A 27126-nucleotide genomic window follows, 5' to 3' on the forward strand; every position below is an offset into this window, starting at 1 on the left:
TCCTGTCAAAATATGGTGAGCTTAATGGAAACCTGCTGCCTAATCATTTCATTGAGTGACCTTGTTCTTACATGAGAAATAGCAAGTGACTTTTCCTTATTCACATTTTCTATGCTGATCACCATTTCATGAGCTTTAACATAACCCCAGGCAATTTTCCAAACTGAAGCAGCCTAGGCTATCTAGTTGCTCCTTGTTCTGCTCACTTTTACGCTCCTAAGAGTTCATACCAGTCTGAGTATCATTGTGACTCCTCCTTAGCACGGAATGGATATACTCTGGGGACTGCCCACAATGATTCCTAGACACCTCTCTTCAGGTGTTTTACTTAAATTAAGATTTATTTTTGCCTATGCATAGCTAAAGTCATATTTTCCCTTGTGTATTCACATAAAATAACTGACAATTAATTTTCTTCATCGTGCTGTGTCCCGTCAATCAATATTCCATGACAGTTTTGTCTCTTTAGGGGTTCTTAATGAAGGACGTTATAAAAGAATATTTTGAAAATTAGATCATTATTCGTTTGCAGAGTCCTTCAAAAAATTAGAAAGCAAGAGGAAGGGGAAGGAGAAGAGGAAAGGGAAGGGGAAGGGGAAGGGGAAGGGGAAGGAGAAGGGGAAGGGGAAGGGGAAGGGAAAGGGAAAGGGAAAGGGAAAGGGAAAGGGAAAGGGAAAGGGAAAGGGAAAGGGAAAGGGAAAGGGAAAGGGAAAGGGAAAGGGAAAGGGAAAGGGAAAGGGAAAGGGAAAGGGAAAGGGAAAGGGAAAGGGAAAGGGAAAGGGAAAGGGAAGAGGGGAAAAAATACCCGCAGTCTCTATGAATAACATCTGGACCTCAAAGTTTAGAACTCTTTGTTGTTTATGTTTTGTTTTTTTTTAATAGACATTGGTCTTTGTTTGAAGCAAGCCATAAACTCGATACTTCTAAACAAAAGCTTTACAGGAAGACATACTTTAGAGATACTTTTTAGTGAAGTGTTGGAAGCTTTTTTTCCTGCTGTTGCTTTGACTTCTTTGAATACTCCTCCTACCTCTCCATCATTTTTCAGCTTATTTACCAGATGTTACACTTACAAACATGGAGTGCTTTCTGAATTAAATGATAAAGTTTAGAAAAGGCCCATTATCTGTGTGAAACTAAAGAATCTGAAACCAGCTCCAACAAACCTAACGTACCCCTCTGGAACAAAAAGTGGATAAAGAATTGGTTGGCTGGTCACAGCCAGAGGGTTGTGGTCAACAGTTCTATAGAGACCAGTCACAAGCAGTGTCCCTCAGGGGTCAGTCTTGGGACCGGTGCTCTTCAACATGTTTCATGATGACATAGATGACGGAACCAAGTGCACCCTCAGCAAGTTTGCAGATGACACCAAGTTGAGTGGTGCAGTTGATACAATAGAGGCAAGGGATGCCATCCAGAGGGACCTGGACAGGCTGGAGAAGTGGGCCCATGAGAACCTAATGAGGTTCAACAAGGCCAAGAGAAAGGTATTGAACTGGGGCAATTCTGGGTACTTATATAGACTGGCCACAGAAGAGCTTGAGAGCAGCCTTGCAGAGAAGGACTTGGGGGTTCTACTGGACGAGAAGATGGACATAAGCCAGCAGTGTGCGTATGCAGACCGGAAGGCCAATTGTGTCCTGGGCTGCATTAAAAAGGGGGTGGCCGGAGAGGGAGGTGATTGTCCCCCTCTACTCTGCGCTTGTGAGACCCCAACTGGAATACTGCGTGCAGGCCTAGGGCCCCCAGCCCAAAAAGGATGTGGAACTCTTGAAACGGGTCCAGAGGAGGGCCACTAAGATGATCAGAGAGCTGGATCACCTCTCCTGTGCAGAAAGGTTGAGGGAACTGGGCTTGTTTAGCTTGGAGAACAGAAGGCTCTGGGAAGACCTCAATGCAGCCTTCCAGTACTTGAAGAGAGTGTATAAATAGGAGGGGAAATGCCTGTTTACATATGTTGATAGTGATAGGACAAGGGGGAATGGTTTTAAAGTAAGACAGGGGAAATTTAGGTTAGATATTAGAAGAAAGTTTTTCTCTCAGAGGGTGGTGAGGCACTAGAACAGGTTGCTCAGAGAGGCTGTGGATGCCCCATCCTTGAAGGCATCCAAGGCCAGGCTGGATGAGGCTCTGGGCAGCCTACTCTAGTGGTTGGCAACCATGCCCAGAGCAGGGAGGTGGAACTAGATGATCTTTAAGGTTCTTTTCAACCCATGCCATTCTATGATTCTATGAAAGCACTTCTTTCAAAAAAGTTGCTATAATAGAATTTAGAAAACAATACAAATGCTAAGTATGTACTTCGATATTTGGAATTAAACTTGACCAAGTAATAAGCATGATACATTTAAATATTGGCTATTTATAGAGGCATGCAGTGGTCTAGATTGCTTTCACACCAGAAGTATATTTTTTCCACCAACTTTGCTGGACTGGAAAACATTGTGGAAAATTGTGTTCCAGGCCCTTCACCAGGGCTATGAAGCTGGTGAAGAGCCTGAAACACAAGTCCTATGAGGAGCAGCTGAGGGAACTGGGGTTGTTCAGTCTGGAGAAGAGGAGGGTCAGGAGAGCTCTTATTGCTGTCTACAAATCAACAACGTTGTTTCTGAAAATGCTTTTTATTGCTATAGCTTCCTTGGTGCAGGTATGGTTGCCACACACCACTCAGGGAGAAAGCTAAGGATACCTTATTGCTCTGTCCAACTCCTTGAAAGGAAGGTGTGGGGAGCTGGGGGTTAGCCTCTTCTCACAGATAACTGGTGATAGGACAAGAGGGAAAGGCCTTAGGCTGTGCCAGGGGAGGTTCAGGTTGGAAATTAGGCGACATTTCTTCTCAGAAAGAGCAGTCAGGCATTGGGACGGATTGCCCAGGGTGGAGTCACTGTCCCTGGGGGTGTTCAAGGAAAGGCTGGATGTGGTGCTTGGGGACATGGTTTAGGGGTGGTACTGTTGTTAGGGGGTGGTTGGTCCAGATGATTTTGGAAGTCTTTTCCAACCTCTATGATTCTATGGTTCTGAGATTTCTTTTTGACCATCAGCAAAATACTCCAAAGAAGCTTTGACTGAAAAAATAAAACTCTACCGAGAAATCATGCACTATTAAACATTAACTGCTATGTTACAGCTGTTTAAACAGAAAGAACCAGTTTTTGACAAATAACCTAATCAATAACACAAACTTAGTTTTTATCTTTTGTATTACCTATATATTAGTCATTTTGTTCCTTGTTGGGATACTTGACACAATAAAAACAGCTAGTTTCCATTGAATTATAATGTTCACCTGTTTTTCAAGCTTTAATTCAACTTTTATATGTTAACAGATAGATATAGATATATAAAAATAATAAATATTGCAAATATTTAACAGCCCAGCACATACAGTGCTTTTTGCTTTAGCAAATAGCAAAATGTACCAAAGCTTGCTAGGCATGGAACAGGTTAGTTATTCATACAGGATATTAAAAGCTGCTATTATGAATTATGAAGCCAGTCCTCCAGTCCTATTTTTGTACATATTGAAAATACATTGCTAATTAACAGAACTCAAATTGCTCTATATGACTTAAAATTCTTTTTTTTTTTTTTTGTTTTCACAGTATCGTATTGTACTTGAGTGCAGTTGCACGAATCACACGTTAGAATAAAAGTGTGATTGTGAAGTTGATGTGTTCAACAACATTTGCCTCAATTTGTGTTCTGCTCTTTGTATATTCTCTTCTGATCTTTCCAACACTACAGCAAGGGAGAGCTAGGGCAAGCTGCAAATGAATGAGGAAATCTCACTCCAGTTTCCAGGCAACGCTGAAAAGTGTAATGACTGTGCAGCATGCTGTTCGTTGTTCCAAAAGGTGTTACAACTCACAATTGATGTTATTTTTAATTTCAATTATGTCTGTTTCTTCCACATCATGTATTTAAATTCACCTTGGTGTTTTTTTTGTTTGTTTTGTTGTTATTGTTTGTTTGTTTGTTTCCCTACCCATCATAGTAGAGAATATCTTTGTTCTAAAATACTGCTTGTTGGTATAAATCAGTGCAGCCACTCCTCAGAGAAAGTCCCTTTATAAAAGTCTATCACAAAACTGAAAGAAAAGGCAAAGGATACCCAAGTAGTCATGCCAGCTCTAGAACTTGTTTCTCACTTGACTCAGATGGATCAGAGAATACACACTGAACAGTAATAAGGATACCCATTCTGAATGAATATAGTCTTACATTATTTGATGAAACTTACCCTAAAATAAACCAAACGACCTGAATCAAGACTATTTAAACTAGATGAGAATAGTCCAAATATTTAAGATATAAAATTGGAATGCAAACAACATTAAAGTTTTTTATTAGTAATCAGTCCAAATTAATATGCTATATAGTATTATATAGTAATAAATACTACATTATTGTATACATGGCCCTTGGCAACCTGCTTGGGGTGTCCCTGCTTGAGCAGGGCATTGGACCACGTGGCTTCCAGAGGTCTCTGCTAGTCTCAGTCATTCTGGGATTCTGTAATTAATTTTGATTAACTTCCTGGAGTGTTCCTGTCCACTCTATTGTACACATCAAGCAACATCCAACCCAGGCAAACAGAATTTCTAAAAACTAACAAATCATAGCTGTTGAAGATCTTCCACAAAGATGATCTTAACTGTGCTATTAATAGTAGTAGAATATTTACTTCTGCCCAGTTGCAACAGATTTTCAATCACTACATATGGAAGTGTGTATTTTTGTAGTGACATACATTTATATCATTTTTGAGTATTAGTACATAAATACATTAATGTATTGATGTATAGAAAGCTATAAAAAACAACAACAACAACAACAACAACAACAACAACAAAAAAGCCCTTGTTTCTTCTCCCAGATTAAATAAATATCTATACAATAAGTCATTGCATCCAGGCCATTTATTCCTCAAGCACATGGAATTGTGAGCTCAGCTCATGAAAGAAGGGCTGCTCAGAGCCACCAATGTTATGTCACTCCTTGCAGGAAGGGACACTTGGCCTCCAAGTGATCTCTAACATGAGCAAACTCTACAGCCTTCTAGCCTTCTGGCAACATACCACCCACACCCTGGTCTTACATGTTCAGACCTGGGCCTCCGCTGGCATCCTTGGTCTGTAATTTCTGAAAGCAGTAAAGCTCAAAGCACAATAAAATCTTCCTGCTCTGTTATTTATGCTGCATTAAATGGACGAGAAAAATAAGTTTGCGAGGAAATTGTTGATTTTGCCATGCTGATGTTAATTCAATCCATTTGTTCTCTCTCCCGCGCCTACATCCCCTACCCCAAAACCCCAATAAAATTACACGGCTACATTGTTCATGAGGAAATCTCATGAACCTCATGAATCTCATGAATGTTCTAAGTTTGTCAGAAATAACCATAGGTAGCTTATGTTTTCTGAACTAAATTGTTTCTATAGCCAGATTGGCAGTTTCTAAATGTATGGAGTGTTATGAAAAAGGAAAATGTAAATTCAAAGCTGTACAGCAATATACCAGAGTAATTTTAACATATCTGAAAATAGTCTCAGGATAAAATTCACTTCAACATCACCAACAAACCAATTTTGTTTAATTACACTTCAACATGCAAATGATTTATTTGTTCTTTTTCTCTCCCTCCCTTTGATGTTTCTTTTTAAAATTTGTCCCTCCCTTTCATTCCCAATTTATTATTTTAGTCCATATGGGTTAATTTCACCCTCATGTCCCCATGCATAGTGAAAAATTATTGTTCATGCCCTTGGAGTTGTTTAAAGCATTATGAAATGTAATCTACATTTAAGAAAACAAGATTTACATTTCTGGTGGACTTAGGAGATGGAAAAAGTTTATTTATGAAATCGAACCTTCCCTTCCCTTCCCTTCCCTTCCCTTCCCTTCCCTTCCCTTCCCTTCCCTTCCCTTCCCTTCCCTTCCCTTCCCTTCCCTTCCCTTCCCTTCCCTTCCCTTCCCTTCCCTTCCCTTCCCTTCCCTTCCCTTCCCTTCCCTTCCCTTCCCTTCCCTTCCCTTCCCTTCCCTTCCCTTCCCTTCCCTTTTCCTCCAGAGCACAGAGACAAAGCTAATTTTAACTGTATTCCAAGTTCTAATAGCTAATTTGAGTTTGTTAAGTTCAAATCCTTTTGCTTTTGAAATCCATTGTTTTTTACATTCTCTTCAGAGTGAAACAACTTTAAAATATTTGATCTCCAGAAGAATCTCAGTACTGTAATATTTGCATTGCTTCAGCATGATTTTTTTATCTTTGCTACCATACAAGTGTCACTACCTTGCATTGGAAGAAAAATATTTTGTGCCTCTATTGTTGCTATAAAACCTGTTAGAATAAGGGCCTTTTATTTTACTATCTTCCCAACATGATCTTGTTTTCAGAACTGTGGCAAGAGATTCATTTCTTCATACAGTTTCAATACAGCTCTGCACAAATTCAGAGGTCTAACAGGCCTACAGTTGCAGAAGTAGAGCACATTAGGGTCTCGAGAAAATTAGAACACCTACAATTTCCAAGTGATATCAGACTACAAAAAAAGTTGTTTTCTTTGATACATTGCTCTTAACCCTTTAACTACAGAATGACTCACAACTCATATGACAGATACTTCACTGCATGTCAATGTTATTTGCAAGAAATACTCCAATAAGTGGAGGGGTTGTGAAGCCCTATTCAATGCTGCCTATTCAGGCAGATCTATTTAATTTAAAAAATTTTAAAAAATTTTAACGAATTCTATCTCTTAAGGATTCACAAGACACTGCGCTTAAACTGACAGTTTGCAAAATAATTGACTAAAAAAATTACTTTCAGTGACACATTCCTGAAGATTCATAAAGTATATATCCTTTACATATATTCATCAGCACCAAGATAAGTTTGGCATTGTAATATAGCCTCTGAATGGAGTAGAGAGTTCTGAGAAGTCTTAAATGACTCATCCAAAAACAATCTTGACAAAAATAAATAAATAAATAAAATGATGTATGGTAGGAACATAGCGAAAATTGTATTTTTGGGAAGCACGCTCTTTTAAAGGATCTCAGTTTCCAAGCTGGTTTAAGAGATCCTTGCACAGGTCATAGAAAAGGCTATACCATTGTCCTGACAAATTCCGATGAAAACATAAGATTATTACCAGCAAAATCTGACATCTTCTCCTTTCTTTCTTACTTCCATGTACTGCAGTGTGGGACATGGAGGTTCTGGAAGAATCACTGATGAACCATTGACTTTCCTACATGGAATGAAGGTGGCATAATACAACCACAATGCCCTTTCTGTTGAGATATTTTTTACGCATTGAAAGATGCAGTCAATCTTGAACTCAGAATGCTTCAGCCTTAGTCTTACTTTTTAAATTGCTAACACTTATCATATTTAACTTCTCTGATATTCATTGATTTTATTTATGCAAATCACCACATGCTTTAATATTGTTGCTCTTGGCAAGTCATCACTTGGAAGGCCAAAGGCTTGGTGTTATCACAGCTGCTCCTACAGTACTGCCACCAAATATTACAAACTCCTGTGTGACTATGCTTGTAACTAATTCTCTGATACATAAGCCTCATACAGCCACTGAATATACATATATGCAACACAAAAGAGAACCATATGTAAGGTTTCCAGTCTGTGACTGTCACAAGAAGTAATACTTAAGTACATAATTGCACTCAAATAATTGTTTTGTGGCTGGAGCATCTAACTTTGCCCTCTTTTACATACTTTGCAGTCCTCTGAAATGAGTGATACTGTTTTGAACTAACACTAAAAAGTTTCAAATATTTCTTCTGTAGTAAATTCTTTTTTTATTTGGGAAAAGAGCTCATTGTGAAGTCAGTTCTTAGGCTTTTTAATTAATATTTTCTGTGATCTTGCTGGATTTCCACATTTAATTATGTGATCTAATCTATTTCCTATGACTGCATGCATTTGCACAAGTCATTTTATTCTTCCTTTTGATTATGCAATGTGCTACATGCTATGGTTGTAAATTAACACCTTTCTAGAATTAAATGTCTGTGACTGTACCTATGAAAATACAGCAGACAATAAAGGTTCTTGCAGCTGCAGAGCAAGATTCTGGAAAGACTGGAATAAAACAGCTAGCTGTTTTGATTTTGTGAACAATCCCATCCCCAGAAGAAAATCTACATGTGCACAAAGCTAGATGACTTATTTATTTGAATATAACTGGATAATTATTATATTAAAATGGACATCAGAAATATCTACTTTTCCTTTAACTTATTTAATAAAGAAGATAAGAGAGATAAATTTGTGTCTTAAAGAATACTATCAAAGTTCTTGGATATGCCAGCTAGTCTGGCCCATAAAGCAAATATACATAATTGTACATCATACATTGTTAAATACTAAGACAATTTAAAGCATTCCAAAGCTTACTTAAATAATCTATATTCCATAAATGTGCAGTCTGCAATAAATCAACATCATGTTCTTAGTCAGGAACATACTTGTGGAGCACCTGTCACAGTGAAATTGTAACTGATTAGCTCTATCTGAAATAAGAAGAATATTTACTGAGTACTGATAAATTTGATACACTGAATAACACAGACAAGATATGTACATATTTTTGTTAAAGAACTGAATGAAAAGACTTTGCAAAGGTATGACATTGAAATTAATGGGTAGATGTGGAATGTTTTCTGGGAGGGGAGCAAACAACAAACAGAGAAGCACAGTACGTGTAGTGTCGTGCCATCTCTGATGAAGGAGAAAGAAAAAAAGATGGCTTGCTGAACTTTAATGGTATAGAAAATGGAAACTCAAAACCCACTATACATTTATTAAACATACTGATATACATCGTATAAAATAGTAGAGATTTACAAGATTATTACCTAAAATTTCGCAGCAAGGGAAGATGTCAATATTACCAATATTATTTTGTCACCAAGAACAAAACATTAGTTGAGCATGAGTGAAAGGACACGTCTGGCAGTGCATCCCACCACCAATGAGAGACCACACCACTGCAAAGCAGTCCAAGTACCAGCAACTTGCTCCAGCTACAGGCAGTTCTAGGATTGGCCGTTTTCCCCAGATCAGGACAGAAAGAAGCCTTCTGCTAACAAACAATTCACTGTACATCTGCATAAACCAGAAGTCTGTCAGTACTTTGCCCATTGACAGAAGAAAACTTCCTTTTTCCAGTCAACAGTTGCACCTCATGGGACTAGTACCTTGCCAGACTGAGATGCTGAAACACCTCTCCCACTCTGCTTTCTCAGTTGTATTCATTCCCTATGTTGAAATGAACTCTTAAAAACGTTAAGCTCAGTGTCCTCCTCAAACATCAATGAAAATAATAATAATAATAAAGGTACTTGGTACCAGATGAAAGAAGTATAAAATAAACAACCAAAAAGTTCATTCATGAGAAAAAGAAGAAATTTCATTAGAGTTAAAAATAGAGCAAAACCTACAAATCCTGAAGAAGCTGAAGCTCTTCAAGAATGTGTGAAAGGAATAGATGGGTAGTTGTTAGATTGTGTTAAAGAAGTTTTAAGAATATGTATTCCTAGAAGAAAGTCATATACTAGTAATACGAATTGTAACAAGAAATTAAAAAGGAAAACAAATTTCTTAAACTTTTATGACACATTTGAAATGAGGAGGTTGCATACAAGTAACTACAGAATATCTGTTCAATCTTTAATATAAAGCCAAGGTACAGTGATGTTCAGATTCAAAACTGAGGAAAAGGCTACCAATTTCAGCTTGAATAAAAGCACTGAAGATGCTTCAAACTGCAGAACAGACAGGATTGCAAGAACTGTGGAAAGAATAAATAACCTGTTTTACCAAACACAAAGAAAACAGTAAAATACACATGCAAAATGGAAGTGAAGACAGCAAGTTTGCAAAATGCAGAGTGATCCAACAAGAAGCAACATGGGAGACTGCTTGAGCATAGTTTTCTAAGATGTTATACTGTAAGCTAATAAAATGGTTCTATAAAAGGTACAGTATCTTTTTGTAAAATTCATAAAAACAATACAGAAGTTGGAGAATTTGTCATGTTGGAAGGGTACCAGAGTTAAAACCTTTGCAGTCACACCTAGTAGCTTTCAATATAATATAAGATATCATGAAAATTTGTGGATGCAAAAACACTCTTACAGAGTAGTTCTTTGCATTTGAGGTTAAAAAAAAAAAAAAAAAAAAGAGAGAGAGAGAGAGAGAGAGAGAAATGGAAGTAGAACTGCAGGAACCAGGAACTCAGTTCTATTTATGATAAATTATTTATAATTTATATTAAATTCTGTCCAATACAGAACATGACATTAAAAAACAGATCAGACTATGCCATGGCATAGCACTTCAGCTTTTAAAATTTTCCAAGAAATTCAAGATCTACCAGGTACATCATTCAGAAAGGCTCAAACAGTTGAGATGGGTTTTATTTTAGAAACAGAGATGCAATGGGTGCTCTATAGAAGAAAAATCTTTTACTAGCTAATCTACCTAGACAATTTATTGGATTTCTGAAGTGTTTTTTGGGTTTCTTTTACAATACCATCCAGAGTTCTACTCTAACATGACTCCCATTTGGGATGATGCCTTTGCTTCTTCCTTTATGGGGAAATGGATTGTATTCTTATCTTTATCTGTCTCTCCTCAGCTTTGAGCTGTGGAAACAGTATCATTCCTGTTTGACAGAAAAAATAAATTCCTCTCAGTAGTTAAAACCACTGTGCAGCATCCTCATCTTACTGCAAACCATTCTGTATCTACTGGACAGCATCATATTCCCCTACCTCATTCTTCACCTCTGCCCCATCAATCCAAGGATATGTGTTCCCAGACTCCATCAAATACACAAACTGTATTTGCAAGCTTGTTGTTGTACATGAGGATATATGTATGATATATTATCATACATATTTGCAATGTCTCTGTGACAATACCATCAATACATTATTTTCTGGAAATAATTCATGCATCCTTTATTTACACTACTATGGGATCTTCACTGCATATCATCCAGAAAAGCAGTAGATCAATCTAAAAAGTGTGGAAAACAGTGGAAGAGAGTTCACTAGTATGTCAGTTGTTGCCTTGATTAAAACTTTATTTGGTCAGTTGATCTAGAAAGCATGAATAAAACTTAAGTGAGAAAAATCAAAGAATCAAAATCAGAAAAAAAAAAAAAAAAGTTCTCATAAAATTAGGAAAAATATGCTGCAGTCTAGCTAGTCTGAAATAGTCTTCAAAAAAATCCACTGAAAAAAAAATCCACTGAAGTTTGAACTACTCTGCAAAATTCCCTAGAATGTTTCAGCTGTTAATATAGAGTATACACTGCTGAGTATTTTATACACATCATTCCCCACGCATGTATACATTACATTATCCTTCCCTAATGTTCTTAGCAGTTATCATCCTATCCTACTTTGATTGGTCTTCCTTTTCCAATACTTTTCATACACAATTCATTTGCCTAAGAAGCACTGAGTAGTGAAGGAAAGAAAAACATAGACATACATTAAAAGTTTTTGAAGAAAATGCGCTTTGAAAATTAGAAGAAGATGTAGTAAGAAAAAGACTATACTGAAGTTATTCCAAAATGAAACTACAGTTTAGTACAGTTTCAGCATAAATGCATTGCATCCAGCCAGAGAACCACATCAGGTTAGGCAGACTTCAGAACAGCAAAATGTTTGTAACTAACACTTTTGATTTTTTTTTGTACTTTGTACTTACCGCTAAAACTGAATGAAAAGATGTTGTGAAATAAAAATAAACAAGAGACCTGAGTTGATCAATACCCTTATGCCTGCTACACATTCCTGAAACTTAAAATGGCACACCCTACCCATATCTATCTAAACTATTTCTAAGGCATCTATTGTTGTCATACGTCAGCGCCAAAGTCAATGTAAAAATATTTACTATGGGTGGGGACAAAGGTTGGCTGAATTCAGATGAAAGTACTACCTATAAAGGGGTACATAATTGCATTTTTACAGTCAATAAGCATATTAAATGTTTAGGTTTGGGTGTGCACATGAAAAAAAAAAATCTAACAAAATATAGAAACCCCAAACATCAAAAAGTGAGCCTCAGAAGAGCTAGAGAAGAGACAGAGATATCAAAGGGGAAGAATAACAAAGAAACCACGATAACCAAACCCACTTTATGTAATAAAAAGAATGTTATTTATCACTATTTACTCTATTTGAATACACACACAAAAATAAATCCCAAGGGGAGCAAATATTCTGTCCAAAACTATATAGACATCAGATAAAAAAATACTACCATTTGAACATTTTGTGTTCACACAGAAAGATTAAGGCAACAGATAATAAAATTCCAAAAATAAAAAAAAAAAATTAAGCGCATGCAAGTGATGACTTCATACTTTCAATTAAATAGATTTAATTTAGTTGCTATGTTGCACTGACGTTACTAGCCTGCTCCAAATATTTATACTTCTTGCTTCTCCTTCCTTCCCTACAGAAAGGAATTTTTCATGGAAAATAAAGGAAAGCTGACTTCCCACGAGTTGCTAAATCCGTATGGTTTAAAGTATCTAAACATCCTTCCACAGACCTTTGGACGTGTCACACACACTGATTGTTCACACAGCTGGGGAAGAGTCAAGTCTCCCTCCCACAGATCCCAGTCTGCATGATCCCACCCTAATGACCACCCATGCCAAACTGCACCAGGCAGCAGGTGGCTAGAAAAGGCATGGAAATAGCCAACCAAGAGAATTCAGAAATCAAACTTGTCAAGCACGCACCAGAAGAGTTAACTTATCTTGTTTATATCTTGTTGTAATATGTGCTGCTCCATCACTACGCTAAGCATACCTCAAATCAGTATGACTGCTTTTACACTAATTCAATATAATGCAGATTTCTGAGGAACTTGAATTGATTTTGAGTGTATTTGAATTCCTGGTCACAAAGCTTTGAAACACTTGATTCTTTCCAGTTGTTTCCTATGGACTGCCACTGTCTGTAGACTGACAGTGGTCCAGGCCAACTGCATCCTGGGCTGCATCAACAGAGGAGTGGCCAGCAGGAGGAGGGTGGTGATTGTTCCCTCTGTTCTGCCCTTGTGAGGGCCCACCTGGGGTGCTGCATCCAGGTCTGAGGCCCCCAGCACAACAAGGATGTAGGGCTGTTAAAGCAGGTCCTGAGGAGGGCCACAAAGATGATCAGAGGGCTGGAGCACCTCTCCTATGAAGACAGGCTGAGAGCTGGGAATGCTCCGCCTACAGAAAAGAAGACTCCGGAGTGACCTCACTGCAGCTTTTCAGTATTTGAAGGTGAGTTATAAAAAAAGATGGAGAGCTCCATCAGATAATGACAGAACAAGGGGCAGTGGGTTTAAACTAAGACAGGGGAGATTTAGATTAGATATTAGGAGAAAATTCTTCACTCAGAGGGTGGTGAGGCACAGGCTGCCCAGAGAAGTCATGGATGCCCCATCCTTGGAGGTGTTCAAGGTAGGCTGGATAGGGCTTTGGGCAACCTGGTCTGGTGGGTGGTGTCCCTGCCAATGGCAGGGGTTTGGAACTGGGTGATCTTTAAGGTCTCTTACAACCCGAACCATTCTGTGATTCTAGAATTTCAAAATGAGTTAACTGGTTTTAATTTCATAGTTATAATTCCAGCAAGATTAGCTGTAACACTCTCTGAAATGGTAAATTATTCCAAAATTTCTGCATCAAACATGAAGATCCCATGTAACTCTACTATTTAGTCTCCTGTTTCAACTTGCTCTAAGTGCAGCATTTTTCCCCTCTAAACACCTAGAATTAGTAATTGGGAAGTTTTTCTGACAACTATTAAATGCATTCAGAGTTACAGGTAGGTGACAACAAAGAAGAGTGGGAAGGAGAGGAGAACTCAAAATGTCTGAGGCTACCAGACTTTCAACTCAGATGAATTCTGTGTTGAAAGAAACATTAGCAAATTTCCCATTACACTCTTACAAGTGAAATCAAATTATATAACCACCTTTCTGAATGCAGTACACTGAGGCCTTTTATTAAGTTATTAATAAAAATAATGAAAAACTATGAAGTCACACCTTTCTGAAAAAAAACAACTCCTTCAGAGAGAAAACTTACATAAATGGCCTCACCCATTTCTTAAGAACTCCTAGCAAGTGTCTCAAGATACGGTTTTGAGAACCAACAGTTCAACTTTTCTGGAAAGGTAAACCATAGAGCTTCTTACAGAGATAATAAAGGCTTACATACATCAACCTTTTAAATCACAAGTAGTTACAACCTCTTTTATGCATACACCATCACCCCACAGTATTAAATGGACCTGTTCATGAACATTGCATCTTATGGTTGAATACCTCATCACATTAACAACAAATGAAGGCATTTTGACAGTTCATAACCAAGTCATTTGTGCAGTCTGAATTTATGCAAACTGAATATTCCTGTCACATGATTAAGATTATTAACTCTTTTATTCATGTTAACAGGATAATAGTCACATAATACAGTAAATGCATTTTGGTGTCAGAAGTTTTACATCCCAAGCCACTGCAGGAGGAGAGCTGCAGGCCTCATGAAAGAAACGAAGAACTGGGTTGTTAGAAGAACTCATCAGCCTACCTCCCACTCCCTGTATCTGTATGTCATTTTGCATTCAGGGAGTTATGTATCAGCTAAATGAGTTGTTCTCATGCACTAGACCTGTTCTGGCTGTATTTCATTCACATCATTGCAAAACACGACAATGTCTTTTGTGTTACAAATTTAATTCTTATGTTTGGAACTGTGTGTGTACATATACACATATATATACACCATAAAAAAAATAGCATTCTGAACTAAGTGGTAATTTTGCAAGCTCAAGAAGGTCAGGAATATGATATAAATGGTGTTCCTTTTATTGGTGGCTTCAATAAGATCAATATTAAATTTTTTAATGTTTGTGTGAACAGTGCACTAGACAAAATGCATTTAAATAAAATTATACTTTTTAATACTATGCCAGATTTGCCCTTTCACATTGCCTGAATCTGCTTGTTCCCTTCATCACTGTTCCTTTCTAATATATTTCCCTTGTCTTCTTGAAATGTCCATAACACAATCACACGATAAATTTCCTCAGTAATCTTTTGACAGACTTACTTTCAGCTTACAACATAAAACAGTTCTGCCCAAATTTGCTTTTCATCCTGCATGTTCCCATTTATAGACTTTTATGAAGACCAACAGTTAGAAAACCTTAATATTTTTGCAGATTACGCATAACTGTTAAGGGAAAATGAAGTCTCCTAACTTCATCCAGTTTTCTCTGTTACACACACAGTTACACACTGTGTTACACACACAGTGATCATGCATACTGGTTTCAAAACACAAATTCTTTAAGTAAAAAGGCACACATTTCTCCCACCTCCCTTTCAAGGGTAACACTATCAGAGGAGATCTTGTTACTCTAAACCAGGTCTGTAAATAGCACTCTGAAAAATAGCAGTTATAGTAACTTTTTTTGCTATTACATTTTAATGTACCATAAACTAAACTTGCTTGCCTTTGATTCATTTTGTCTTAGCTACACATCCATGCACTTTAGTATTCCCTTACCGTAACCATCCTTCTCCAGAAACCTTTATTGTTTATTATGCTTCATATATTTATCATTGAATCATTGATTAACCCCAACATTACATCATTTTCCCCTTAAATGTACTTACTGTGATATTTTAACACACTGTACACAAATACATTTTTAGCTGCAAATATGTACATTGTAAAGATTTAGGTACATGTGTATATAAAATGCAATGCTCATAAAAGATATATTCCTATCACATTCCTATGGTGCAGATTTAATTTCAGGCAAATGAAAATAAGCTTGAATAGCATATATCCATTTACTGCTTATAATGAATGATTTACTTTCTATAAATATATTTCACACCCCTCCTTTCTTTACTTTACATTTTATTTGAAAAATAATGGGTAGAAAACCTCATAAGGACAAAAACATAGAAGACATCAAGATATCAGGACTAGTAAAGCAAATAGGAATGTATTATGGAGTTTCAACAATCTGGTATGTATCATTTGAAAAAAAAAAAAGTAATGAAATTATACTGCTGTTTTACAGAAGATGGATGCAAAAAAATCAATCTCTTTTTTAGATTTGATCTCAAACACGTGGCTAAGAAATGACTGGCCGTTTTAAAAAAAAATTGTGCTACTGAATCATTTCACAAGGGATTCCCTTCCTGTCTTTCCTTTGTTCATTCTAGCAGCCGGTTTAATAAAGTACTATTTCATAAAAATGTCTATTTCCACTCAGCTTTATCAAGTGCTTCTTAATTTGAATTCTGTTAAGAGATAAACTCCTGCTATCCTGGTTTTGTGTTTAAGGGCAGGGGCTCATTAATAAATTTTATTTATTGACAACGTTAAGTGGCACATTAAATTAGAACAATATGAAGAAGAACAACAACTCTAGCCTGAACAGCACAGAATCAGAGAAGTACTGTTCCTTCTTAAGACTCCAATTTTTGTTTCTGGGGGAAGGGGAAGCAAAAAAATAAATAAATAAAATTGGAGAAGTAAAGTAGATTTGGAAGCAAATATATGTTTTCCTACTTGTCATTTGGAATCTAACTCACTGTATTAAACTTCAGATCAACTCAAGTTTACTTGGTTTACAAATTAGAACTATTTAACTGTCTCTCAACCAGGCAGAATCATGCTGAGATTGAGCAAGCAAAAAAAATCCCTGACACCAAGGAGAGAAATGCTTTATGGAGACAAGTTAACCTGATGTCTCATGACAACCTGCTCAATGCTTACCAGGTATGTGCCACAGTGAAACGCCGCTGCTTTGGTATGTTGCTGTTCAGAAGCATCCTGCGCAAAAGCCTGGGAGAGTTTCGAGGAGAAATAACTGGAGACAAGCGGGGAGAAGCAGATGAAGATTTCCTAGATGTCCTGGACTTCTCATATTTCAACAGGTTTTCCCTCAGGGTCTTCACAAGATCTTCATTTAACCACGGATTTTGGCAGTGAGAATTATCCACTTCAGGAACAGTCAAGGTGTCCGGACTTGTCTGCTGAGCCATGTTTCCCAGATAAGCTTGTTAGCAAGCTCTACTACAACCTAATATCGGTTTGACAGCTTTCCTTTCTACGTTTGCTCCCAAGAATCGTGCAGAGCTCCAGCTCAGCCTATTCTGCTTTCAACATGGTGACGCCTGCCCTCAGCGTCTCTCTACAGATAATGATCTGCAAAGAAAAGAAGCAAGCTAACTCCTTCACAGAAACCTATTAAACATTACCACTCCTCTCACTGTCCTCTTGCCAAAGATCACTTATTAGCTATCATAGCGGGTGAGCATAGGAGGAAGAAACTGCTTTAGCACAGCCTTTGTTGGAGCTATAAAGCTGCCTGCTAAACTATTGGAACTAATGTGCTGCAGCTGCTTGAGTGACTTCTGGTTATGTACATAAAAAGTGCTGGAGGAGGGCTTAAGCATCAGATGTGTGCTCAATTTTGTTTGGTTATTCTTTCCATTTGCTTACTGCTGAACCTTCAGGGAGGCTGAAAGGAGGGGGGAATGCTGAATATCTTCTGTTTTGTGTATGTGTGTTTTTTTGTTTGTTTGTTTTTTTTTGTTGTTTGTTTTTTGTTTTCTTACAGATTCTATAGTATTTATCTTTGTGGTCCCCATTTACAAATGAAGATTACAAACTTTTACCTCAAACTAACTAGCAAATGCAACAATTAAATAATGCAAAAGGATTGCAGTTCTGCCTTCTCTTCCTACCCTTTTCCCCTCTCCCTCCCCCTCCCCCATAAAAACCAGGCCAATGACAAACACTTTTCAAATACATTTAGGAACGGCTAATACCTGTCACCTTGCATTTTCCAGAAATACAAAACAAACATGAGGTTAAGAGCTGTACACAGACCAAAATCAGACTATAACAGCTACTAGCATCTATTTAATGAGATGTTCTTAATTCAGTGTACCACCACATCATGACCACTACTTGAACTACAAAGTGCCTTTTTTCTATTCACAGCTGGCAAGGAAACAAAGTAATGATATGAAAAGGGAACCTCAGATATACAGAGAAACAAAAGTAATTGCATTTATTTAATCATTGCATACTGCTATTAAATTTCATTTTTGAAATATTTTTAATGCAATTTTGCAAACAAGATAACAGTGAGTTTTCTGATCCAACAACACCTTTTCCAGTCAATCCTATGAGGGTTTTTTTTTTTATTCATTTGTAATTAAAATAACTGACTCCAGCTATTCTAGAAATTTTTATTAACATGCTCAGTTTTGTTCATGACTGATAGCAGACAAAGACCTGTAATAACCGGTGGAAGGCTAATATTTACTTAAGCTTGCTGCATTCACATTTACAGTGATGACAATAACATTTCAGTTATAACCATACTTCCTGTTCATTCTGCAGCAACAAATCATCATTATTTTATGAAAGATTTCTTTTCTAATGTCAGAGGACTGGTTACATATAATTTTTGTTAGTGCAATATACTTTTCTGTTTTATTTTATCTTACAATCCTGCTTTACTCTGTGAATAAGAATTTCACTATAGAAGCACACACAGTATCCAGGTTTTCAATGGGGTGAAGGTTCTTTGCGTACAATTATATGGCCACACGTGAAAGGCCATACTGTTATCTACGTTAAGGTGAAATCAGAAATCCTGCGAAAGCAGCCCTGTGCCGCAAAGGAGAGGAATCACCTTTGTACTTAGCATAGAAGCCATGATTCCTGAGAATTATAAAGAGAACATCATCATGCTGTTCAGTTGAACAGCAACTAAAAGGTCAACTTACGTTAAGAATGACATTGCTATCAGGTGTCAGCCACATTATGTAGACAAGTTTAACTGTACTGCGTCATATGTGAAACGTGATAACGGTGTATTTACAAATTTAACTCAATCTTGGACAGTGCCACAGAATGCAGAAGTACCATGCATCCCACTTTTGTCTATCTTTCTGATTTTTTTTTTTTAGAGTTATAAGATTTAATCAGGGCCTGAAAACCAACATTGCCCAAATATAGACTAAAACAGAGATACAATTGACAGTACAAAAACAAATTTATGTTGTGTCTTACTGAGAACAAAATTTAAACTGGAAATGAAGTGCTAATCCACAGACAGAAAAATAATTGGATGAAATCATAACTAAGATATAACTAATACAATAACTGCTGCCACTCCTTTTTCTTTGGAATAGCATAGACAGCACCATTCCTCAAAAAGGAAAAATAATAAAAGCGTACTTTATGAAAGCAATTATTTTAGATCTATGATGAACAAAAAATATCACTTCTTGTAGTCTACTATTCCACATAAATTCCATTTTTTAATTATTTTATTTTTAATTTCCCCAACAATACAGTTTGTATAGAGACTTCTGTTCTTTTATACTATGAAATACTGCCATCGTATGTCTATTCTGAAGTATGGTCTTCAGAGAGCAGCAATGGCTTTATAAAACTAAAAACATCATTTTTTTTGGACATCAGTGAATTAACCACATCAACAAGACCACTAACACTGATTTCAGTTCCTGGTTTAAGTTGCACTACATTACAGAGAAAGTGATAGAAGAAGGAAGTATTAGTCCACAGATCAGTTCCATTTTCTTCAGCAATACTAGCATTAAGAACCATTAACTTGACACCTTGCAGTATAGGCACCAAGAGGAGTTGCCACATATTTAAAAAGGTAATGTGCAATGTGTACAGAACAGCAGGATAAGACCCTTTAACAGGACAACTGAACTCAGCCATTATAAAGTAACATCATTTCCATGAGCAGCTACTTAAAACGTTTTTCCTTACTTGAATGAAAATCCATTAATGGATTAATCTGAATTTCAATGTTCCATTTCCCCAGACACCATAATCTGATATACACTCACCTCTTTCTCTTCAGAAAAATATCTAGGGGTACTAAAGGAGATATTCACAATCAGAATGACAGACTAATGCTTTTCATTAAATCAGAACCACAGACCAATACTTCTAATTAATATAAAGTCTTGCTACAAAAATTATTTAACAATCTGTTGAGCCAGTATTTGTCACCACCTAGAACTTAGATGTCCTATGACAACACTCTATCCTTTGGGCTGATTTTATTGTAGATAAAAAGTGTAAGCAGCCTTCATTGTAATAAAAAGCCGGGGCTTAGTATCTAACAACATAAAATATGGATAAAATATGGTGTGATTTAGATGAAATGCTTATTTTACAGTCAGAAGTGGGCAAAAGAACAAGGCAGAAAGAGGACAAAATATTTTATAAGGAAAAAAAATCATTTCCTCATTTCCAGTAATCTTAACTGTACATTAAAAAAAAAAAAAAAAAAAAAGATGATAAAGTACTTTTTTTTTTTTTTTTCTGTAGAGATTATGGTTCATTAACAAAAAGACCTATCTGAGAAAAGTCTTATGAGGAGCAGCTGAGGGAATTGGGATTGTTCAGTCAGGAAAAGAGGAGGCTCGGGGGTGACCTTATTGCTCTCTATAGGTATATTAAAGGAGGCTTTAGCAAGGTCTGTTGGTCTGTTCTTCCACGTGCCTGGTGACAGGAAGCGGGGGAATGGACTAAAGTTGCATCAGGGGAGGTTTAGGTTGGATATTAGGAACCACTTCTTTACCGAAAGGGTTGTTAGACACTGGAACAGGCTGCCCAGGGAAGTGGTTGAGTCACCACCCCTGGAGGTCTTTAAAAGATGTTTAGATGTAGAGCTTAGGGATATGGTTTAGTGGAAGACTTGTTAGTGTTAGGTCAGAGGTTGGACTAGGTGATCTTGGAGGTCTCTTCCAACCTAGGTGATTCTGTGATTATGTTTCAATAGACATATCTGATCCCCCTATAACAATCACCACAGTTACTAAATTTAGAAAGCATTAGCATCTACTTTTTTTCCACTTCTCTGGGGGAAAATAAATAACTCTTCAGGTAAAAACAAAAGTTTTTTTTTTTTTTCCTTTCTCATATGCTGAGAAAGAAAAGTATAGTGTACAATGCCAAAATGACTGTAGGATTTTTAAATCCAGATTATTTTTAAGAAGTCTTTTATTTATTTTTAAAAAGAAATGAATTAGTTTACTAGGCTCTTCACCAGTCCTACTAATGAGATCATTGAAAGTGGACTGTGAAATTCAGGCACAAGAGATATTTGCTGATTCTTTCAAAATAAGAACACTTGAGAGCTCATATATACTATATTTCCAAAAGTGAATGTTGATATTGCTTACAGTATGTTTATACAGTATATCTGATTCACTTTGATTAAATATTCTAATTTAATGTACCCACAATTAAACCTGATTTTCCAACCTTTCCTTAGTCATAGTTGTACTGTTACAAGTTATGCTGAGATCAGATTTAGTCTTCCCTGCTATGCATTCAAATAAACCAGTTTCAGGCTCAGGTCAAAAGCAGAGAACTAGAATCTCATAACCGAAGCTCAGTATTACAAAAACCTAGAAGTACCAATTGCTTCTATTCTCTTCCAGTTACCACTTATTTTTTTTTATTTTTTTTTTTAATGAAAGTTCATCATTCAGTTCTTGTAGTTTTCTTCTATTTTGTTAAAAATATTTCAAAAACTATATATATTTTGTTAAAAAATATCCTTCTCATGGTAATCATACATAAATACTGAAGTGTTCAACACTTTGTTGATCATGAAAACCAGAAAGAGCTACAACATATGCATGAGAACAATCTAATAAATTCTGCTAATATTCCTGCTTAAAGCAGGGCCGGGTGTAGGGTCACAGCATGATGAAGAACTCTAGTTCCACACTTGAGAACAGTGCAGAAGTGGGAAAGAGAAGAATACAAAGTCAGGTGTGGTTGTGAAGAAGAGGTGCTATGTCATATAAGTAAAGTATTCTAAGATCCCATCTCTTATTTTCAGTAACATCCTAATAGAGCAATGGCACATAAAATGGCATAAAATGACCGATTCAGGTCAACTTTCCTAATAGCCCAGCAGACATACATATATAAATATGCTTTCAGAAAGAGAAGAGAATAAAGGAAGAACAGCTCACAGTATGCCTGAAGTCAGGTATGGTATGTTCACTACCAATAAAACACTTGAAGTCACTTAAAATTTTAGAGCACTTCTATTCTTAAGAAGTTCCTAAAAACAAACAAACAAACAAACAAACAAAAACCTTCTTTCAAGTTTCAGCTCAGATTTATATTGCAGTTTAATGAAGTGGTACTGTATTTAGTCAGTCTTCTTTCTTCTTATTATTTTTGGAGTATTTGGAAATGTGGTGATTCTACAATAACAAAGTGCTGTTCAGTTGCTGATTCCCAAGCAACTGATTTTTTGTTGTGTCTTCTGTGCACAGCAAAACAACACAGATAAGGGAACACTGAGCATATGATAATAAAAGAAAACACAAAATAGCTGCTTTTTAAAACATAGCCAGACTCCAGTCTGAGAGAAAAGTGGAAGATTTTTAAATCCATGCATGAAGAATTCAGCAATATTTTATTAAGTAATTATTAAGTATCAGAGAAAACACTTAGATATATACTTGCAAAATAATTTTCAAAATGGAATACAGACCGACAGTGGAACTTCCAAAAAAGCTGTGAATTACAGAATCACAAGAAGCGAGGTTGAATGCTGTTTATAGCACGGTCAAGGAGACTTGGGCACAAATGCTTCACTTAGAGTCACAGAATCACAAAATACCCCGAGTTGGAAGGGACTCACAAGGATCATCGAGTCCAACTCCTGGCTCTGCACAGGACCACCCATAAATCAGACGGTGTCTGAGAGCACGCTCCAAATGCTTCTTGAACACTCCAGCAGGCTCAGTGCTGTGACTACTGCCCTGGGGAGCTTGTTTCAGTGCCTGACAACCTTCTCGGTAAAGAACTTTATCCTAACATCCGGCCTGAACCTCCCCTGACACAGCCTAATGATGTTCTCTCAGGTCCTACTGCTTGGTCTCCTGTGAAAAAAAAAGACCAGAGAGTGCAGCAGCCCTGCATGGGAATACAAGGGGACGGTGCCCCATGACACTGCAGCACTGACCAGTCCAAAGTGTTTCTGAAGGGTGAATTCATATTCCTTCTGAAATCTTTGCAAGATTCTACAGTTCTTTTTACAGCTCATGTCACTATGAAGAACTAATGATATTTTCTGAATGCAGTTTGTTTCTGGAATAAAACTCTATAAACCGAGGATTGTTGGAGTCCATCCAGTGCTGTCCTGTAAACACTGCGGTAAATGAACTAAGTACTCCAGCTTAAAAACACTCATTCCCATACATGCATACAAGAAAACAAAACAAAACTGGGGGAAACACGCATTTCAAGAACAGTGTACTTAGTATTTCGTTATAAACGTAATCGTTATATCAACACTGCATAGGATAGCCTGAAGATTTCCTTCTAACAAGATCTGATGTTGCTTAACTCAAAGGATTAAGAAAAACTGGCCTATATTCAAGACCTTTCATTAGAAAGGACGAGTAACACAATCATGTTTGACCACACAAAGAAAGCTATTTGAAAATGAAATGGCTTTACCATACCAATTGCAGGAAAAAAAAGGCCTCAGCAAGGGTGACACATGCTAGGAGATCAAACAAAAAGAGAAAAGCAACATTTCTTTACATATATATATATATATATATATATATATATATTATTTTTTTCTTTAAAAAACCTGATGTGTCAAGAAACTTAGCTTCCCAGCAAAAGATAGGAAGATGCATCATTGCCCACATGTATGTACTGACATAAAAGTGAATCACCTCATATGACAAATAAGAATAAACAGAGTAGCAATAACTGTAATTTCTAAACAATTGTGTAATAAAACATCTCCTACGGTAGGATTAAGGGAAATGAATGTACTTTTTATACAGTTGCATCATAGAATACACAGGAGCAACAGGAAACATTCCTGCCACTGCAATGAATAAAGGTATCTGTTAACTATTAAATTGTAATTGAAGGGCTTGGCCTCTAATTAGCAGAAAACAGCTATAAGCATAAACAGCTTTGCAGGGCAGTCATGAGGAAAGGGGAAAGGAGAGGTCAGTGGAAAGGGAAAGGCACAAAATAAAAAGAGCCAAACAGCTGAGCCAAGCCAACACAAGCCCAGCCCAACCCAGCCCCACCTCCCCAGTCAGTACTTAATATAAATATGGGATTGTTTAAAAAGTATGGCATCTAGGAAAGTTGTGGTTGTAACCTTAGACTTCTTAGGGCTAGACTTGACAATTACTGTTAGAGCTTTTCGAAAATCAATTAACTTACTGATGACAGCATAATTCTGCCTGTCAGCGTCCATGAATGTATAATGGCTCTATGAAAATTGGAGGATCACAAGTACTTCACAAGAAGTATATCAATATTCCAGATTCCCAAACTTCAGAGTTCATTTCTGAAGCTAGCAGGAGCAATAGCTTTCACCAAACTAGACTTTACCTAGATCCTCCAAGCATTATGGTTCAGCTGGAGTACAATGTACAAATAAACAAGTGCATTTCTGGGAGGTCAGACACACACAATGATAGTTTACTTAGTAAGGAATCTGTACCATCTGTCACATTCCAAGAAATCTGTTATTTTGACCATGCATTAAAAGCTGGGAGGAATTCAAAGAAACATTTATAAAATCTAGAGAGGTTATAAAATAAACTTTTAAAAAAAAAAAAAAAAAAAAAAAAAAAGTCTAAGAGCCTACAATAGTTTCATAACAAATTCATTATCTGCAGATGAACAACTGATAGAGGAAAATAGGTGCATTGAAAGAGAAATCATAGCTAATGAAAAATCGTTAATGCCACAGGATTTTTGAGAACTTGGAGATTTCTGTGTAAGCTTTTCAATTTATGAATGGTTCAACTCAACTTTGTTCTTATAAGTGGGTTTTAGCACTGTCCTGCTACCAAAACTTTGGATAGATAAAAAGACCACACCTTTTAAGAAACAGAATCACAGAATCACAGAATTTCTAGGTTGGAAGAGACCTCAAGATCATCGAGTCCAACCTCTGACCTAACGATAACAGTCCCCACTAAACCATATCCCTAAGCTCTACATCTAAACATCTTTTAAAGACTTCCAGGGATGGTGACTCCACCACTTCCCTGGGCAGCCTGTTCCAGCGTCTAACAACCCTTTCGGTAAAGAAGTTCTTCCTAATATCTAACCTAAAACTCCCCTGGCACAACTTTAGCCCATTCCCCCTCGTCCTGTCACCAGGCATGTGGGAGAACAGGCCAACCCCCACCTCGCTACAGCCTCCCTTGAGGTACCTATAGAGAGCGATAAGGTCGCCCCTGAGCCTCCTCTTCTCCAGGCTGAACAAGCCCAGCTCCCTCAGCCGCTCCTCGTAGGACTTGTTCTCCAGGCCCCTCACCAGCTTTGTCGCCCTTCTCTGTACCCGCTCAAGCACCTCGATGTCCTTCTTGTAGCGAGGGGCCCAAAACTGAACACAGTACTTGAGGTGCGGCCTCACCAGAGCCGAGTACAGGGGGACGATCACCTCCCTAGCCCTGCTGGCCACACTGTTTCTGATACAAGCCAGGATGCCGTTGGCCTTCTTGGCCACCTGAGCGCACTGCTGGCTCATATTCAGCCGACTATCAACCAATGCTCCAAGGTCCTTCTCTGCCTGGCAGCTCTCCAACCACTCCTCTCCCAGCCTGTAGCTCTGCTTGGGGTTATTGCGCCCCAGGTGCAGGACCCGGCACTTGGCCTTGTTGAACTTCATGCAGTTGACCTCAGCCCATCGGTGCAGCCTATCCAGATCCTCCTGCAGAGCTTTCCTACCTTCAAGCAGATCGACACACGCACCTAACTTGGTGTCATCTGCAAACTTACTGAGGGTGCACTCAATGCCCTCGTCCAGATCATTGATTAAAGAGGACCGGCCCCAGCACCGAGCCCTGGGGGACGCCACTAGTGACTGGCCTCCAACTGGACTTGACTCCATTTACCACGACTCTTTGGGCCCGGCTATCCAGCCAGTTTCTAACCCAACGAAGCGTGCGCCAGTCCAAGCCAAGAGCAGCCAGTTTCTTGAGGAGAATGCTGTGGGAGACAGTGTCAAAAGCCTTGCTGAAGTCAAGGTAGACCACATCCACAGCCTTTCCCTCGTCCACCCAGCGTGTCACTTTGTCATAGAAGGAGATCAGGTTCGTCAAGCAGGATCTGCCTTTCATAAACCCATGCTGACTGGGCCTGATCGCCTGCTTGCACTGCAAGTGCTGCGTGATGACTCTCAGGAGGATCTGCTCCATGAGCTTCCCTGGCACTGAGGTCAAACTGACAGGCCTGTAGTTTCCCAGGTCTGCCCTCCGGCCCTTCTTGCCTTCTTGTAGATGGGCGTCACGTTTGCTAGCCGCCAGTCAACTGGGACCTCCCCCGATACCCCGATAGCCAGGACTGCTGATAAATGATGGATAGTGGCTTGGCCAGCTCCTCTGCCAGTTCTCTCAGTACATTTTTTTTTTTTTTTTCCTAAAGATTACTTCTTATTAATACTACCAAGTTATAACTAAATTTCACTGTTAGGGTACAAAGAAACCTATGAGTTTCCTGTGTAAGCCGTGTGTAAACTTGGCTAGTTAGGAAATATTCACACCTTCAGAGTACAGCATGTGTTATTAGAAGATCTCTTTTAAAATCTTCAGTTTATTAAACTGACAAATGGTAGGAAACTTTCATACCTCAAAAGCTATGATATCATTTCTTTTTAAAATAACCTGCTCTAAAATCTCACATTTCTTTGTGTGAAAGTAACAAGAACTGTACATGTGTCACTGCGGGCAGCACCTCAGGTTTGGTCATCATTATCTGCAGTTTTTGCCTTTAAATCAGAGTCCTCATATCACAGAATCACAGAATCACAGAATTTCTAGGTTGGAAGAGACGTCAAACTCATCCATACAATTCATTTAGAGTCACTTCAGTGTCTTTTCTACAGACTTTAAACTTGTCACTTTACGGATTGGTAAGAATTAGAAGTAAACCACAAAGGATTTGCTTCTACAATGTTACTAAGAATTGAGAAAGGCCATTT

The 27126-nt window shown here is 37.7% G+C and overlaps 1 protein-coding gene across 1 annotated transcript in view; it reads right to left on the reverse strand.

Moving 5' to 3' along the window:
• Window positions 1–17113, reverse strand: part of PDE4D (phosphodiesterase 4D) — a 368255-nt gene extending 351142 nt beyond the window's left edge. The window contains exon 1 of the mRNA XM_032205385.1: window positions 16845–17113. Coding sequence (XP_032061276.1) covers window positions 16845–17113 — 269 coding nt within the window. The remainder of the gene's footprint in view (window positions 1–16844) is intronic.
• Between the last annotated feature and the right edge of the window lie 10013 nt (window positions 17114–27126).

Source organism: Aythya fuligula, chromosome Z (genome assembly GCF_009819795.1).
Source record: "Aythya fuligula isolate bAytFul2 chromosome Z, bAytFul2.pri, whole genome shotgun sequence".
NCBI classification, from domain to species: Eukaryota; Metazoa; Chordata; class Aves; order Anseriformes; family Anatidae; genus Aythya; species Aythya fuligula.